This window comes from Lagopus leucura, unplaced genomic scaffold (genome assembly GCF_019238085.1).
Source record: "Lagopus leucura isolate 7727_CA_CO unplaced genomic scaffold, USGS_WTPT01 Super-Scaffold_100047, whole genome shotgun sequence".
Taxonomy (NCBI): domain Eukaryota; kingdom Metazoa; phylum Chordata; class Aves; order Galliformes; family Phasianidae; genus Lagopus; species Lagopus leucura.
In genome coordinates, this window is record NW_024962293.1 from 2,921,832 (window position 1) to 2,937,642 (window position 15,811).

The following is a 15,811-nucleotide window of genomic DNA, read 5'->3' on the forward strand; positions in this document are numbered from 1 at the left end:
TCCAGAATCACAAATGGGTTCTTAAAATCACTTTACATTGATCATTAAACAGTCTTGTTCTGCAGTGTTTTCTATAGTAACTAATAATTTACTTGATTTCTATGTGGTTTTTAGTCTGCGAGTCTGTGAGCTGCTGCTTGTTGAAGCCAGTGAACAATGGGTACCAACATCCTAATGAAATACAGAGCTACTTGTTGCCCAGGCTGTTGGTGTGATGCAAGTTTCCACAGTTAGCTGAAAGAAACAGAAGTCTGGTACAGTTTTTTGCAGATGCACAACTAGAAAGAAGTGTGTCTCTTAACTGAAAGGTCATTCTCAAATGGAAAGAATCCAACATTAAGAAAGTATGAATACTTTACTCTAGCAGTAGTTTACCAAGTTCAAGAGAACCTCTAAAAGAAAGTCATGGCTACTAGTTTAAAGTGCAAAACACAAGCAGAAGTATTTTGCAATAAGTCAGTGAGTCATGTTTTCCACATAAAACTGTTGAAGCCATTGTGCCCTAAAACAATTAAGTATGTGACTAGGGTAGGATAAGTTTAACCACAAACGCAGACACCAATTTTTGTTTTGTAGAAGATGAAAGTCCTTTGGCCTAAGTAATCCCCTAGTGCTAACTGAGGAGAACATGCAGATTGAGCGGACTCATTGCTGCACATAAAAACTCAAACATTTATCCCTGTATGTCTGAATAATTGGTCATAGTAAGGGTGAGATGCTAATAGTCTATTGGGACATGGCAAGTTACTGAAATACGAAGTACAGATAAGCACACTCCCTTAATTTTACAAAAAAACCTCTTGATCTATATTACAAACCTGTGTTCTAAGACTTGAAAATCTCAATCTCACAATGTTGCAAGTATTAATATATTTGAGTACGTAGCAGTTTATACGTCTGTTTAGGATTCAGAAACATTATAAGACTTTCTGAAGATGCTCTGTTTTATTCCAGTTGTTTATTCTGTTGTTCTATTGCCTCTGGCAGTAAACTCCTTCACTTTGGACATTTGTTTTCATGCTCCACATATGCCAGCCTCATGCTACTGTATTCACATTCTGTGCTTTTCGGGAAGATTAAGAGTGAGGAAGTACCTCTGCTCCCCAGGGTATAATCCTGGTATTTAAGAGTTTTGAAGACATTGACCTATGGAGCAGAGATTACACCTTTGAAGACAGAGACTTGGCCTTGTGGAAGCAGTGCGTGGGGTGTCCTTATCTGATTTATTCTTAGCCTAAGGGGACAGCTGAATTTGAGACATGTCCAGATGCTGTTTCTCACGGCAGTTGTAACATAGCTCAGCACTTCTGTACAGATACTCTGGCTAGCAAACCCATGTTTAAACAACTGCATTTGTAAATCTCTCTTACTATTAAAATGTTGCCATGACATCCTTCTTATAGCCTTCTTGTCAGATCCTGCGTATGAAATGAGCTGTTACATTCCTAGGTTACTACCAATATTGTATATGCAGGTGAATACCATGAGGTATTTGACTTTATTAGCATTATTCAAAGGTAAGAGAGATAATCCCTTTAAGGGTGCTTTCCTAACATTATTCAGATTCTCTCATTCTTAAAGGAACTGTGAAAATGTGCTTGAGAACTGTATTTGAGGGTAGCTGTCCATGGCAGCTGGGCATGACACAGTAAGTGACCTGGAGCACTGAACACTGTGCTGTTGAAAAAACAACCTACCAGTATTTGTAAGTGCTTATGGTTATGCATAAGTGAGATCCAATTCATCTTTCCTCTCTTTTACTGATGAGCGTGTCAGAAATTGTATTTGGTTTATTAAAACACGTGGCAAATCTAGGCAGTTTAAGCAATTTATTTCTTTCACCAACTGAGGTTTGAGTCTGTACATTTCAAACTCACCTCTTCACATCTACAATTCAGTACCACGCATTTTTACTTCAGGAGTACTTTTTTAAAATTCATTTTCCATTTCCCATTCCCCATTAAGGTTCTCTCTGTTTTAGTTTGTTTCATATATATTTATTTGAAAAGCTTCCAGTCTCATTTGATAAAGGCTTTAGGAATCTTGTAAGATCACACATGCTTTTCCTGCATTTCCTCCTTCCCATTTACTCACGAAATAAACTTCCCAGGTCAGGGAGCTGAGGGATTGTTCCTGGAAATCTCTCAGCCTTCAGGAGGGACGTGGTGAGTAACTCTAAGGCTATTCATTTCATTTCTTCCTTTAACAGCTCATTGTGCAATGACATTTTTCAGTGAGTTGCAGAATTTTTTTTTAATGTAACAATCCTGTTGATGGGATAACTGCAGACAGAAGCGTCTGAAAACTAGAGGAAAGAATGGAAAATATTTTGAAACATCAAATCTGATGTGACGCGAGTATGCTGTCTGTTTAGGGGTGTTAAAGAGGCATCATTTCAAGACAAGGGGCCTGAAGAAATTGATAAAAATGTGATTAATGTGCACCTATATTTGTGTATGTAACAGATTTCTGTTGATGCTGCTGAAGCTATGGAGTTCTGTGAGCTTCAGCGCCCTGACATATAAAACCACTAGCTATCCCCAACATTTTTCTTCTATTTAACAAACTAGGTAGCTTGCAAAGCACATAGCTGTTTGCCTCAAATTTGTCATTCTCATATCCTGTTCTAAAATGTTTTTTCCTTTTTTTTTCCCATGGATTTATTCATGAGCTTGTCAGAACTTGTAGGACAGGCAATGAAATAGGAGTCTTTGACCTCAACTTGTAGCCCTGAGTGGCTTTGAAAGAACTAATCAATTCTCACTACTAACAAAAACTCATGACAGCTTTAATTACTACTTTGTTGTGTAAGGATACCTAAAGCATAGTAACTTACAGTAATTCTCTGTGTACCTGTAGACTAGCCCAGATTCAGCAAAGCGCTGAAATTTCATCCCTCTTGGATAGTATTGTTCAACTGTTCAGTTCTTTATATGCAGTTTGGAAGAATATTGAGTTAGATTGCTCTCCAAGTTAGTGGCAGAGCCAAGAAAAGTCTTATCCTGACACTTTGTGGCTTCTAGTCTGAATTCTGTTCTATGATTTTATGATAGCTGTACTTATGCTGCTGGGATAATGTAAGGACATTGGGTTTAGTGGAGGTGCTGCTTTCCAGTATCTACATTGATAGATTGGGTGATCTCACTAATCTTTGAAGCTCATTCATAATAGAGGAAAAACTTTTCCATGGAGCATCTGCATTTAGAGCTCTCTGTAGGAGTTTGTTCTTCTCTATGCAAATTTATATCATATTTTCTTTTAATCAGTTAAGAATTCTCAGTAATTTCACGTTTTTTGTGAGTCAGAAGCACGAACTAAGAGAGGAAATTAGGGTTTGGCCCCCATTTTGGCCTCATTAAAACCAAAGCTGCTAGTTGTGGTGTTTACATTACACCAGCTTGAGGGGAGAAGGAAAGGAATTCTTGTGTATATTAACTGCCTGAGTGATTTTCTGCAGCTGCTTTGAGGAAGATGTCTGTTACTTACATTGTAACTTGGATTCTGTTGACATGTGGCAAAGAGCACAGTTCTCCAGAAAGCAAGAGTTTGACTGATGGAAAACAGAAAACAGCAATCTGAAGGAGATCTTGCTGGAGGAGCAGCACGGAAAAGAAATTTACTGTTGAAACCAGACTTCAGCTCTGGGCTTAAGTACCACACTCAAGCTGGTTCTGCCAGACTTGAGTGTGGCTCTGCACAGATGTAAGGTACTACTTTTTGGACCTAACCAAGCTGAGAGCTTGAGTATTCTTCTGGCATTCAAACCAATGTGGAAATACACGGGTTGTGCTAAGGGACGTGGTTTAGTGAGGAAGTATTGGTGCTAGGTAGGAGTTGATGGTCCTGGAGGTCTTTACCAATCGTGGTGATTCTTTGATTCTGTGCGTGGCAACAGAGGAAACGTGTATAGCAGACAAGTGTTTTTTTTTTCCTATTTAATCTGCATTTTTTCTGGCTTTCCACTTTCTTGCAGCTCAGCACTTGCAACAGCGCAGGTGTAAGTCTGAACTGCCAAGGTTTCAACTCATTTATTTTTCTGTTTATTTCAGAATCCAGCAGACTTACTGATTGGGGTCATGTCGGTCAAACTCACATTCGTCTCTTCTGGTGATGGAGGTGGTATCAGTAGGAGTTGTTCCTTCACTGGATTCAGCACTGTGCAGAGCAGAAAATTAGCGTAAGTAAAACAATCAAAAAAGTACCTGACCTGCCAGACAATAAATATTACATACTAGGAATGTATTTTTCAACACAAAACATCTGTACATAGGAGTCATTTTTTATTTAAAACTATTGACTCTTGTCATGATCAGTGTTAACAGTTACACTTCACATTGTATTATCTTACTGCTGTACACACTGTAATTTAGAGATGGCTGGATTTCTGATCTGTGAGAGAAGTTATGTATCAGAAACTAGATAGCATCCATTTCTTAAAAAAAAAGAAAAAAAAAAAGAAAAAAAAAAATCAGTCTGAAAGGTGCTACAGAGACTGTTGTAATTACTAACCTCCACTTCACTGGAGCTCGAAAGCGGATATGATTGCAGAGATGACCTCACTTGCAAATGCTGAAGTAGGTCTGATACTAAAATTAATATTATTTACCTGTGTCATTTTAAAAAACCAGTTTTCTAATTTCCAGAAATTAGTTCTTGGGATCTCAGTGTGCTCAAGAATTAGTATTAGTCCTCTAGTAGGAGACATTTTTCCTTCAGGCCTGTTCTAATGACCCTTATAATAATGGATATGTTCTGGCTAATACCAGTGTTCTGATAAAATGGAAAGTGTTCAGAATAGCTATGGTAATTAAAAATCTCATAGACCTTTGAAAAGATAGATATTAATGGTGAATCCTGCCAAAATATGTAATTGAGCTTGACTAAAACTCTCCTGGAGTTATTTAAGCAGAGTAGCAAAACACAAGAGGAGGGACTGCTTTCTGGCAATGCCACAAACAAGAGCAAGGGTGGAAGACAGAGAGGTCAAGAAGGCTACTGCAAATTCACTACTGTCAGTGACAGGTCAACAGTATAACCAAGGTTGCTATCCAATCTTTCGGTTTTCAGTCCAACATAGCAACTGCTAAACCACCCAGCACTGTTTTTCCCTTTTTGCTTATCTTATGTAGTTGTGTAGCATTGCTTTATGCAGATGACTATCCAGCTTTTTTTCGCTCTAGAAGTGTTCTTCTTGTTCTTCTGCATTTAGTGATCCCTAATTTATTTGTATAGCCTGTGGAGTGCTTTTTGAAGATGTGATATACGAATTAAAAGTAGTATCATCTCTGGCTGCCAGTGCACACTGGAGTAAAAACAAAGTAAACTATTTCTAGGTATCATAGAGTTATTGGAAAGTGCCTCTAAAAGTATTAGAGTACTGAAAAAAAAAAAAAAAAATCGAGGTGTATATCACTAAAATTCTGGACTTGTTTAGTAAAATGTGTTTTCAAAGAACCAAAAGACTACATTAACTTTTAGGTAAACATATCATAGTAAGGTACAAGATATGTCCAGAAATGGAATTCCAGCATGACTGCGATATGATCAAGAAGTCTTTGTATTGGAGTAAATTAATTTGTTGTGGAAGCTGGAAAATAGTCCTACACTCAGCAAGAATTAAACATCTGAAATTACACCAATGATCTTGAAGAAGCACTGGTAATAAATTACATAAACAGACTTGAGCTCAAGTACATTGTGGGAATTGCAGCAGAGAAAGGATCTACCAGGAAAGGGGTACAGCTGTTTCTCCAATAAGGAAAGTCTAAGAATGCTCAAAACAGAAAAACGTCTTTATCCCTTAAAATAAATCTGTTATTTCTAGCTGCAGTGGCTTTCTAGCCAAATGCCTATACATTTTTCTACGTATCGTATATTTTTTCTTATATTCCTTTTTGTTATTTAAGTGTTCAGTCAAACAGTTTTGTTCAGGAATCATGATATTAAGAGAGATCTTTGTACTAGCTACTCAATCATAACCTGGCAAACGTGGAGCCTTCTCCAACGTGGTAAGTCTTAGAATTACCCTCTCTTAACTTAATTCTCTCTCAAGCAATGTTGCAAAACACAGCAGGAGACTGCAGGGGCCCAATGCAAGGTTTATTCAAAGGGTGACACACAAATCAGGTCCGCGTGGATTCTTAAACAGATGCTAAATGTACTTTTGTATTTGTTTAGCAACTTTCTGAGGCTCTCAATCAGACACACTGTTTAATTTTTCTTCGCCCTGGTCTCCACAGGAAACGTTATTACTGTTACCTATAAAATAGGAAATCTGATACTTACATTACTAAGTTCACCAGGGAAAGCAGTAACATAGCAGCCACCTTTAAGTGCTGTCCTTAAAATCCCAAGCTAGCTATATTCAACATTTCTATTCAATGTATGAAAATAGGATTCTAAACATCAGTGTCCTGAGTAATACCTATTGGCTATGTCACATAGAAGATATTGGAGAAAAGTGAGTTTTAAATCACAGTCCATCCCTATTTATTGTTTACGTGCTGTATAATCAATGGATATCAAGATGTTACAATCACAATATAATCAAGAGAGTTAGGCAAAGTAGACAATGATAACAAAAGAGAATAAATGGAAGGCTTACCTTTATGCTGGGCTCACCTACAAAACACCAGAAGAGGCGATCTCCAGCAGAGATCCTTCCCCACTGGCAGCCAGCTCTTCAATAGGTCTAGGAGGGGTGCAGCCAGGCTCCACCCCTTCCAGCAGCACAGCTGAATTGCCTTCACCTGTGCTCCCAGGGCTGACTCAGTGCTCGCCTCAGGTGATCAATCAGAGGTTCAGGCCGTGACTCAGCAGTTCCCATACACATGCAATACTTGAAACTGAAGGAAGGTGGTTTCCTAAATTTAGGCTTCACAGCCCAAAACTCTGAAGGTAAACACCAAAGCCTTTCATCCCCCCAAACAAATAAAAACAAGAGTAATTTGGGCTTTTTAATTTCAAAAGATAGAATTATGTTCTGTATGGTACCTTGCCATTTAGAATACTTATCTAAAATATGAATATGGATGCTATTTTCTTCTTTGTATGAAGGAATTTTAATTAGTGATCATTCCAGGAGATGGTTTTAACTGTTGTTAGTGGCTGGACTGTTACTTCCAGTGTTATTCCTACTGAAAGCCTCTCGCTTTGCATGAAATACTCAAAGATTTGTTATTTTAGAGGGAAAAAAACCCACAGTGGTATCGTGATTTTTTAATTTAGCATTTATGTTCTTGGTATAGGTAACCTAAGCTCAAAATGATTTCATTGATCAATGCTTTACATTAAGCCATCATTAAAAAAAAAAAAGTCACTTAAGATAATTAATTTAATTAAATTTAATTTAATTAAAAAATAATTAAGAAATCATTGGGGTGAAGAAACTAAATGTCTAGTGATCTGTGGCAGCAGATTAGATGTTAAAAGAAAAGAAGCAGAAACTGAGCACCAGGATAACTGTTCCATCACCCAGCATGATAATCTCATTAGGCACTGAGTCACATGCCTACACCTTACGGCAACCAGTGGATAATTATTAAGTCTATTTGAGTTCACCATTTTCCCAGGTGAACTGAATTTAGGATGGAAATAATAGAGAAGGTGGAAAGCTTCTCTGAATGCAACCAGTTGTCTCAGCTTCATGGAATAGGAACCTTCTTTAAGTCAATGTTATTTTAGAAGCTTGGCCTTTGGGGAATATTAACAAAGCTGGATAAAACTAATTGAGACTTTGAAAGAGAATATAGATAGAGTGTTGTAATTCCTCAGGTTAGTGAAAATAGCCCTGTGTGTGACTTCTGTTAGAGATGGTATTTAATTTTGTTTTTGCAGCTGCTTTTTAAAGTAAGTGAGGTGTTAGATACTGGAAAAAACACTTTGATAATTATATCTTGTATGTAACCTGAGCTTGGCAGTAGGCTTTCCTATAATATGTTGGGGGTCTAAATGATCTTTTCAGTGGTTGATGAAGGTTGGCAAAGAACTCTAAAGGCTTTTTTATGTTAGCTTTGTCAGTCCAAAAGATAATAGCTTATCTAGTCTCTTGGTAATGTTTTAAGGCTAATCATGTGTGTTTGTTCTACTCTGTACTTGTGCCCAAGGGAATGTTTAGAAATGTAAATTTTTAGGTATTTCTCTAGAGTTTACTGGTAGCTGGAGAGTAGAATTCTCCTGAAATCTACTTCTGGTTCGTAGTTGTTAGCAAAGGTTTGTTGCCTTACTTTACTGGATTGCAGATGAGAGACAGAATGAGGGTGATCCTGTCCTGCAGCATGACTTACGTGACTGTTTCTGTAGTTAGCTCAATAGCCAGTGTGAATGTGTGTGTGGAATCAGAGACTTAGCTAATGCCAAGCAAGGCTTAAGAGAAATGATAACAATGTGATTGTTTACAGTTTATTTGCCTGAGGGCTCTTCCTTAAGTCTGCTTCTAGCAGCCATTTCTTAGTTCTGTTGGAGTCACGAAAGAATTTGTGCCTTGTCTGCATTAGGTATTTGACGCTGTGCATTAATTTTCTAATATTATCTGTGAAAGTGTTCTTGCTGTATCAAGAGCTTTATTCTTTTCAATAAAGCTATGTGGGATGGGGCATATAACTTGTAGCCTGGAAGCTAACTGTAGGTTAGATATCTCTTTTCTTCCAGGTGGTGCATTTTTCATCTCTTCCTTATTTCCTTTCTTTTCCTACAGAAAGTCTCTCAGCAGAAGCTCAGTAAGATCAAGAATGTCATTGAAATCCCCTAAGGCTTATTCTTCACTGCAGAAAGGGGCAGTCATCTGGGATCCAAAACCACTGCAGGTGAAGAAAATTTTTGAAGCTTTGAAGAAAGGACTTAAGTAAGGACTCTTAAATACTGTAACTTACCATACCTAGTCATGCTGCTTAACTCTGTATATCATGTTGTTCTCTGTCTCCATTTGTCATACCTAAATTTACATAATAACTTCTCTAGGCACTGGTTTGAAATTTTGGAATACAACAGTTTCGTTTGTGCTCAGCCAATCTGCTCACAGACAAAATGTTTGAGGTCCTCTGATGTTTTTTGTTTGTTCCTTGTTTGTTCCTTGTTTGTTATACTTCTTAAAAAAAAAAAAAAAAAAAATCAGTGACAAGTAAAACTCTGTTGGGAAATTGCCTATTTTTTTCTGGAGCAACTGAGCTATCTCAAGAAAGGGAGGCTTTCAGAGGATACAGAGTAGGAAGCAGAAAGCCTGAAGATAAAGAAGATAATTGAAGAGGGGTAGGACAGCTGGATTTTGGAGGTAATTTGAAGAAAGCTTCTAGAGGAGGAGCTGTAACAGAAATAGCTGTTTCTGTTATCTCTATGCAGATTACATGACACATAAGATATTATAGAGCTGTTGTAAGGTGTAGGTCTGAGCAGATCCATATGAAAAACCTAGTTGACTTGAGGTGATGAAACAAATCTATAGCATAACCTCATCTTCCAATGGCAGTACTAACAAGATTAAGCTCCTTACTTCAATTTTATTGCTTTAAAGCTAGTACTGTTTCAGACCACATGGACAATGCTGCAATAGTATGAATTTGACTAAAAAGGACAAAAGGTCCAATTTGTATGTTCTCTCTGTCTGGTAGACATGGGTGTATGCAGCAGGCATAACAGAAATCAAAGAGGGCTGGCAGTGTGGATTTGGGGTCTTCTGGCTTTGAGGAAGCTGTCAGTTTCATCACTGAAATGCTGATATTACTCAGTGCTTAAATGGCGAATAAAATATGGGTGAGCTTGCATTCTTGGTATTACAGACTGTAGTAAGATGTGGTGATATAATGCCACATATATAATTATAATGATATAATTTGTATCCGTCTTTGACTCCACCAGTGACTAAAACTTTAGACTGCATCCACAGACCTTACTATATGAAAATATACGTGTTAGATCATTGGAGTTCATGTCAGTGAACATGGTCTAATACTGTAGGAACTTCATTTATGCTCTAAGGCTGCTGTTAGAAGATAAAAAACATCCCTTGGATTTGCAAAACTTGTATCTTTTTCCTGTTGGCATCCTGTGAAGTTTGTTCCTGTATTTTTTTGTTTTCCTCAGAATTTTTGCTGCTGTGTTAATTCTGATCATAGTTTTCTTAAGAGCATGAAAAGCACCCTAATAACTTACATGATGCTCTCAAGTGTCACTTTTTTTTTTTCCCCAAATAAAGAACTATGAAGTCTTGGTCCTAAAATAAATAAAAGAATCAGTAGATGTCTTATTAGAATTTAGATTTAAAACAAATAACGGAATTGAATGTTTTTGCAGAGTTTAGAATTTAGCATAGTTTAGGGAGGAGAAACTATAAAGTGGATCAGAGTTTGTTCCCAGCTCTGCAGAGAGCGCCATGTGATCAGACTCCTGCCAAAAGTGAGCAGCTAACTAATTGACTAAAGTAACCTACGGAAAACAACTGTATCACATGGCAATGTGAAGTCCAAATTTTAAGTAGATACAGACTAAGACTGCTTGGTGCTGGAGTAACTTGAATTTTCAGTACAGAATGTTATGTGTGCCTCTTTCTTAATAGTTGTAGCAAATAACTTTCTTCTGTTAACCATCTGGGTACCATTCCATCAAGCTGGCAGCATTCACATGCTTTAACCTAGAAGTGACAAAGCTCTCCTAAAAGGAAAGCAAACTTCCCTGCCAACAGTGCTGGATGCTCCTGCAGCGAGCTATTAATGGGCAAGTGTGATGAGCAGGCAGCTCAATGCTCCACCATTGAGAACCTTGGGTGATCTGATCTTGTAACAGTAAGACAATCAAATGCATCAAAGCAAACCTGAAGAGTAGTTGACTAGTGTGATATTATTTTAACTGCTCTGTGACTGTGTCTTATATAGTATATACCAAGTGGCTTTAATTCCCTTTTAAAAGTGAGAGGAACACACATTGCGTTAAAAGCAGAATTGGAAGGAGATATTCTCAGCAGAAATAGTTAAAGGCCTTATAAGAATTCTTAAGGGCCAACCTTAGCATGCGAGCAGCTGTAAAGAAGCCAACTGGCGTCAAGTTCTTCACACTTTGCAAAATAGTTCCTGCTCTGGAAAAAGTGACAGTTGCATGAAGGAGTGTCTAGTGTTCTAAAAGGTGGTATTCAGTTCTGCATACTAAAACAGTGGATGATATCTGCCCTACCTTGCATACAGAGTATTTCTGTAAGTTTCATTCTGTAATGCAATGGTTAATGCTGCAGGTTATTTTTTTTTTTTTTTAAGATGGAGTTGGTTGATGAAGACCTACTCCTCCATAACTGTAATAAAAGACTTGCTGAACAAATGAACAGATTTTTCTACCTCACAAAAAGTATTCTGAGATTTTAGTGGACCTAGGTTCCTCTTTTACAGGTGCTTCTGTATATCTGTCTCCTGATCTTCTAGGAATAACTTGGCGTTGAGAACAAATAATTACCAATGGAAGCTGCTCTTCCTCATCTGTTGGTCCATGTCCATCTGTAAAGTCATTTATCCCTCTAGAGAAGAAAAGGGAAATTTCTAGAGAAGGAATTTGTTTTTTTAACATTCTGCTGAAAAAAATATTTGAGAAGATACCATAATGAATGTACCAGAAAAACGTAATGCTTCTGGTTTTCTTTCTCTCCAGTGAGTACCTAGAAGCACATCAGGCTGAATTGGATTATCTTTCTGATCGACACAAAGATACAAAAAGGAACTCCAGATTGGTATGTAGATCTTAATAACTAAGTGAATTTTAAAAGGCTGGCACAAAAATAGATGATATTTCTCACATTTTGAACTCTTGGGGGTTTTCTAGTTAAAGCACTGAGGTGAGATCCAGCAAATCATCACAATCTAGAATTTATGGAGCAAATTATGTTTAGATCTGAACTTGAAATTTGCCTCTTTCAGCATCCACCTTTGTTATTTAAATCACACTCCTTTTCTAACTAGGGTTATTTTTCCTCAAGTCTGAAATAGAAAGACCACACTTTGTTTTTAATAGCTGATAAATGTATCTTAGCAACATAGATTCTGCTCTGTTCACAACTCCCTAAAAGTACCTTCAGCAACAGTGTTAATGAGAAGATAACTCACATATCGGAATTCCTTTCGTTTGGGAAATGATAGGCAAAAAAATAAAGTCCTATGTGCTGTGACCGCATCCAAGTCTTTGTTACATCTAAAGGTGACAGGGCTGCTGTCTCAATTCAAGCATCTGTGGTGGAGTTAGGGAAGCAAACCAACCACACACAGAAAACGAGACTGCTTCTAAAGTTTTTTGGGCTGTCTCCTTGTAGTAAACAGTACACATTAATTGAGTGCATTTAGATTAAACGCATGGTGAGTTCCATCATAAATTATAAAAATGTTGTTAGTTTGATACAAAGATGTGATCTTCTGTTCAATTTGTGCTATTTGTCTTTCAGGCCTTCTACTATGACCTTGATAAGGTAAGCACTGTGAGTATTGCAAAAATGGAAAAAGTAATGATGCTTACTGTGTTACTTAAAGACTTGTTTAGGAAATACTGAAAAAACTAATCAAGGTTTTCCTCTCTCTCTACCTACCTACTTACTTCAAAAGCAAATTCGCTCTGTGGAGAGATACATTAGAAAACTGGAATTCCACATAAGCAAAGTAAGGGAATTTTGCCTTGTATGCGTGAGACCTTTCTATATAAGCAAACTCTCTGAATAGAAAATAGTTTGATGATAGTTTTTCTAAAGATAAATGATACTGGATACTTTCTGAAAGCTATAACCACTCTGTTATGGAAGAAGGGGATTTTTATTTATTTTCTTGAATGTTTCTATTCAGGCTGAATGTTTGCCTGTGAAACCAATTTGTATACTCAGCCAGTTTTTCCAGAAAGTACTTCTGCTTTTAGGACATTTACATGTTATCCCCTATCACCTCTGAAATATGCACGTCTGCTTCGAAAGAATTAAATCTCCTTAGACATGACTAAAGCTGTAGGTGTATTAATGTGTTTTAAGAGAATCAGCTTCCTGTTTTGTAATTTTGCTGTTAACAAGGTGTTACTCTACTTCCTGTCTTCTACTCTAATAATTGTAGAGCAGATTATTTCTCAATATCCCCTCCTCTTTGTTTTCAGGAATATAAACAGTTACCTTGCTACCAATCTGTAAAATGCATGAGTTGCAGCATGTTGCAGTACTAAGATAATGGGTTTTGTTTGTGGGTCTTCTTTTTTTTCCCCTCCATTAAAGACTGACAATGTTCCTTATTGAAATCATCCACAAATTTAAAGGTAGAAGAACTCTATGAAGCTTATTGTATCCAGTGCAGACTACGAGATGGCGCCACTAATATGAAACGTGCCTTTTCCTTGTCTCCTTCCACCAAAGCCTCCAGGGAGAGCCTAGTGGAGCTCTATAAGAACTTTCAGGAGTGTACAGAGGTAGGAAGTGCCACTAATGCGTAGCGAAGACCTGACTGTTGCTTAGCAAAAAAAGCCATCGGGAGCTGTTGATGTCTTTTCCAGTAATGGGGATTTAGAAACTTAACATGACTAAAATACGTACATAATGTGAACTGAAACTCATGAGATAAATAACCTTTCAGGCAAAGCTCTGATTTCCTCCTTTTTTGTCCACTACTCAGTTTGGCTTCAAGTTCTCATGAAGCAGAGGGTTGTTAGAGTTAGGGTGGTATGGTTAGGTTGCGGTTGGACTTGGTGATCTTTAAGGTCTTTTCCAATCAGAGCAGTTCTATGATTCTGTGAAGACAAATGAAAAACTTGTTGCATTTCTGCTGTAATGTTGGTGTCCATTGTGACTTCCACTGGAAGTAACGTGATGAGTATTGGATTCAAAAATGTGTAAGTTATGCTATTTTTATAGAACAAGCAGTGCAAAGTAAGTGAAGATGAACTGATTGAAAGTTCCACTCTTTTGTGGAGAGGCATCGCGATTTCCTATCTTAACAGTGGTATGAATGTTCTCTCCATTGACCTCCACTAGTGCAAGTGTTAGTCTGTTATATAAAATAAATATAAGCCAAAGACATTTAAAGATAGCATAAGAACATGACATGTATGGAAAGGGCGCTACTATATTCACTCTGCTTTTCAGTCCTAGTTGACTGTTCAGTCTTTCTTTTAGGACATGTGCTTCATAGAAGGGGCGTTAGAGGTCCATTTAGGAGAGTTTCACTTGAAGATGAAAGGTATGTTCTTGTCACATTGCTTTCAAGACTCATTAGTTCAATAAATAGACTCTAAATGAATCAGGTTTCTACCTAGGAAACCCGAAATTAATGTGAGTTGCTTCCAGTGTTTTCTGTGTCTGACCCTGACCAGAATTTTTGGTGAACCTCTGTTTGCTTCAGTGCTGTAAAACAGATCTAGAATGTTACTTTATATTTGAGTACAAAAGCTGACAAGGAGTTCTGGCCCAGTGGGATAGCTTCTGCATGAGGCTAAGTGCAAGGAGTTATTGACTGCTTTAGTGAGGCTTTGTTGGGACACTGTAAAACTCTTCAAATATTAGGAGCTTTTCTTCTCTTTTCAGGCTTGGTGGGATTTGCACGTCTCTGCCCAGGTGACCAGTATGAGGTGCAGTATATAATGATTCATTTTGTCCTTTATGTTATTGCTGTGAATTTGTAGTTGAGGAACTGGAGAGCAAGGGTACAGCGTGTAGAAGGCAAGTGGGAAACAGGCTATGGTAGAACTGTTCACTCTCTTGATGAGAGCAAGGCCTTGGCAATATGCTGACCTAACATCTTTCCTCCTTGTTTTTTCCAGGTTTCTGTGCGACTGGGGCGCCAAAAATGGAGGTTGAAAGGCAAGATCGAGACTGATGACAGCCAAACGTGGGATGAAGAAGAAAAGATCTTTATACCCAATCTCCATGAGCAGTTTGAAATCAAGGTGTGGTGTGTAATGGTTGGGTTGGAACCTGGTATCTGTATAACACCTCTCTTGGTACCACTGTGTGATGTAGATGGGGTGAGAGGGTAATTGAGAGGCTGTTTTCTCATAATAGTTGTAAAGCAATACAAGTTTTTTCTGAGGCAATCACTTTGTTTTAGAAGAGCTAATAAAGCTTTATGCTTTTGGTTGACTTATGAAAGTCTGACCAATATTTTTCACACTGTCCTCCTCTTTCTGTTATTAGATGTACTGTACAGCTGTATGTCTTCTACTCTTGAACCTCTCTTTTTTTATTTTTTTTTTGTGAACAGTCCATGGTGTATTCTTTCTGGAATACTGGCTCACAGCAGTTTAGGATCAGAGATCAGGGTTTTAAGTTTGTTTGGGCATCTGAGCAGATCTGAGCCAGGGATGATTTCCTTTCCATGCACTTGACTCTTAGGGTTGTCTTTTGAGATGAAAACGGATATATTTGTCTGTCCTAGCAGGTGACAGAACTGCGAGGACTGGCCACAGTTCTAGTTGGTGTCGTGACATGTGACAGCATAAACTTCTTTACAGCCAAGCCTCAAGCAATCATTGTGGATATAACTGAACTGGGCACTATCAAGCTACAGCTGGAAGTCCTCTGGAAGTAAGTACGTCTTAAAACTAAAAAAGCTGGGGTGAAAAAATATGAAATAGATAAAAGGCTCTTAAGTATGTCACTGAAAAGCATTCAACATCATAGTTCTCTTTCTATTTGCAGAGCAGGTGCGGGGTAGATAGAAGCCTCGCGCTTCCTCACAGCAACCACAGTTACTAAGCCTGATCTCTGATTCTGTGGATCCACTCCCTAGGAAGTAGAAAGAAAAGAACCTATTTCTGTGACACTTTAGTTCTGTTGTCAATTATTAATGTTATCACAACCATGGCTAGCCACAAGAGCTGA

The 15,811-nt window shown here is 37.8% G+C and overlaps 1 protein-coding gene across 13 annotated transcripts in view; it reads left to right on the top strand.

Annotated features, from left to right (window-relative positions):
• Positions 1–15,811, top strand: part of RIPOR3 (RIPOR family member 3) — a 45,949-nt gene that overhangs the window by 13,171 nt on the left and 16,967 nt on the right. For 6 of the 13 annotated variants that reach the window (XM_042884882.1, XM_042884881.1, XM_042884883.1 and 3 more), the window contains 10 exons: positions 4,050–4,177; positions 8,696–8,842; positions 11,626–11,704; positions 12,410–12,442; positions 12,567–12,620; positions 13,255–13,404; positions 14,108–14,171; positions 14,516–14,559; positions 14,752–14,877; positions 15,369–15,514. In XM_042884882.1, the coding sequence (XP_042740816.1) occupies positions 4,077–4,177; positions 8,696–8,842; positions 11,626–11,704; positions 12,410–12,442; positions 12,567–12,620; positions 13,255–13,404; positions 14,108–14,171; positions 14,516–14,559; positions 14,752–14,877; positions 15,369–15,514 (944 nt within the window). In that variant the 5' untranslated portion in view covers positions 4,050–4,076. Of the gene's footprint in view, positions 1–3,693; positions 3,708–4,049; positions 4,178–7,615; positions 7,774–8,695; positions 8,843–11,625; positions 11,705–12,409; positions 12,443–12,566; positions 12,621–13,254; positions 13,405–14,107; positions 14,172–14,515; positions 14,560–14,751; positions 14,878–15,368; positions 15,515–15,811 lie in introns of those variants that run through there. The other 7 variants (XM_042884876.1, XM_042884879.1, XM_042884888.1 and 4 more) reach the window with 5 other exon arrangements.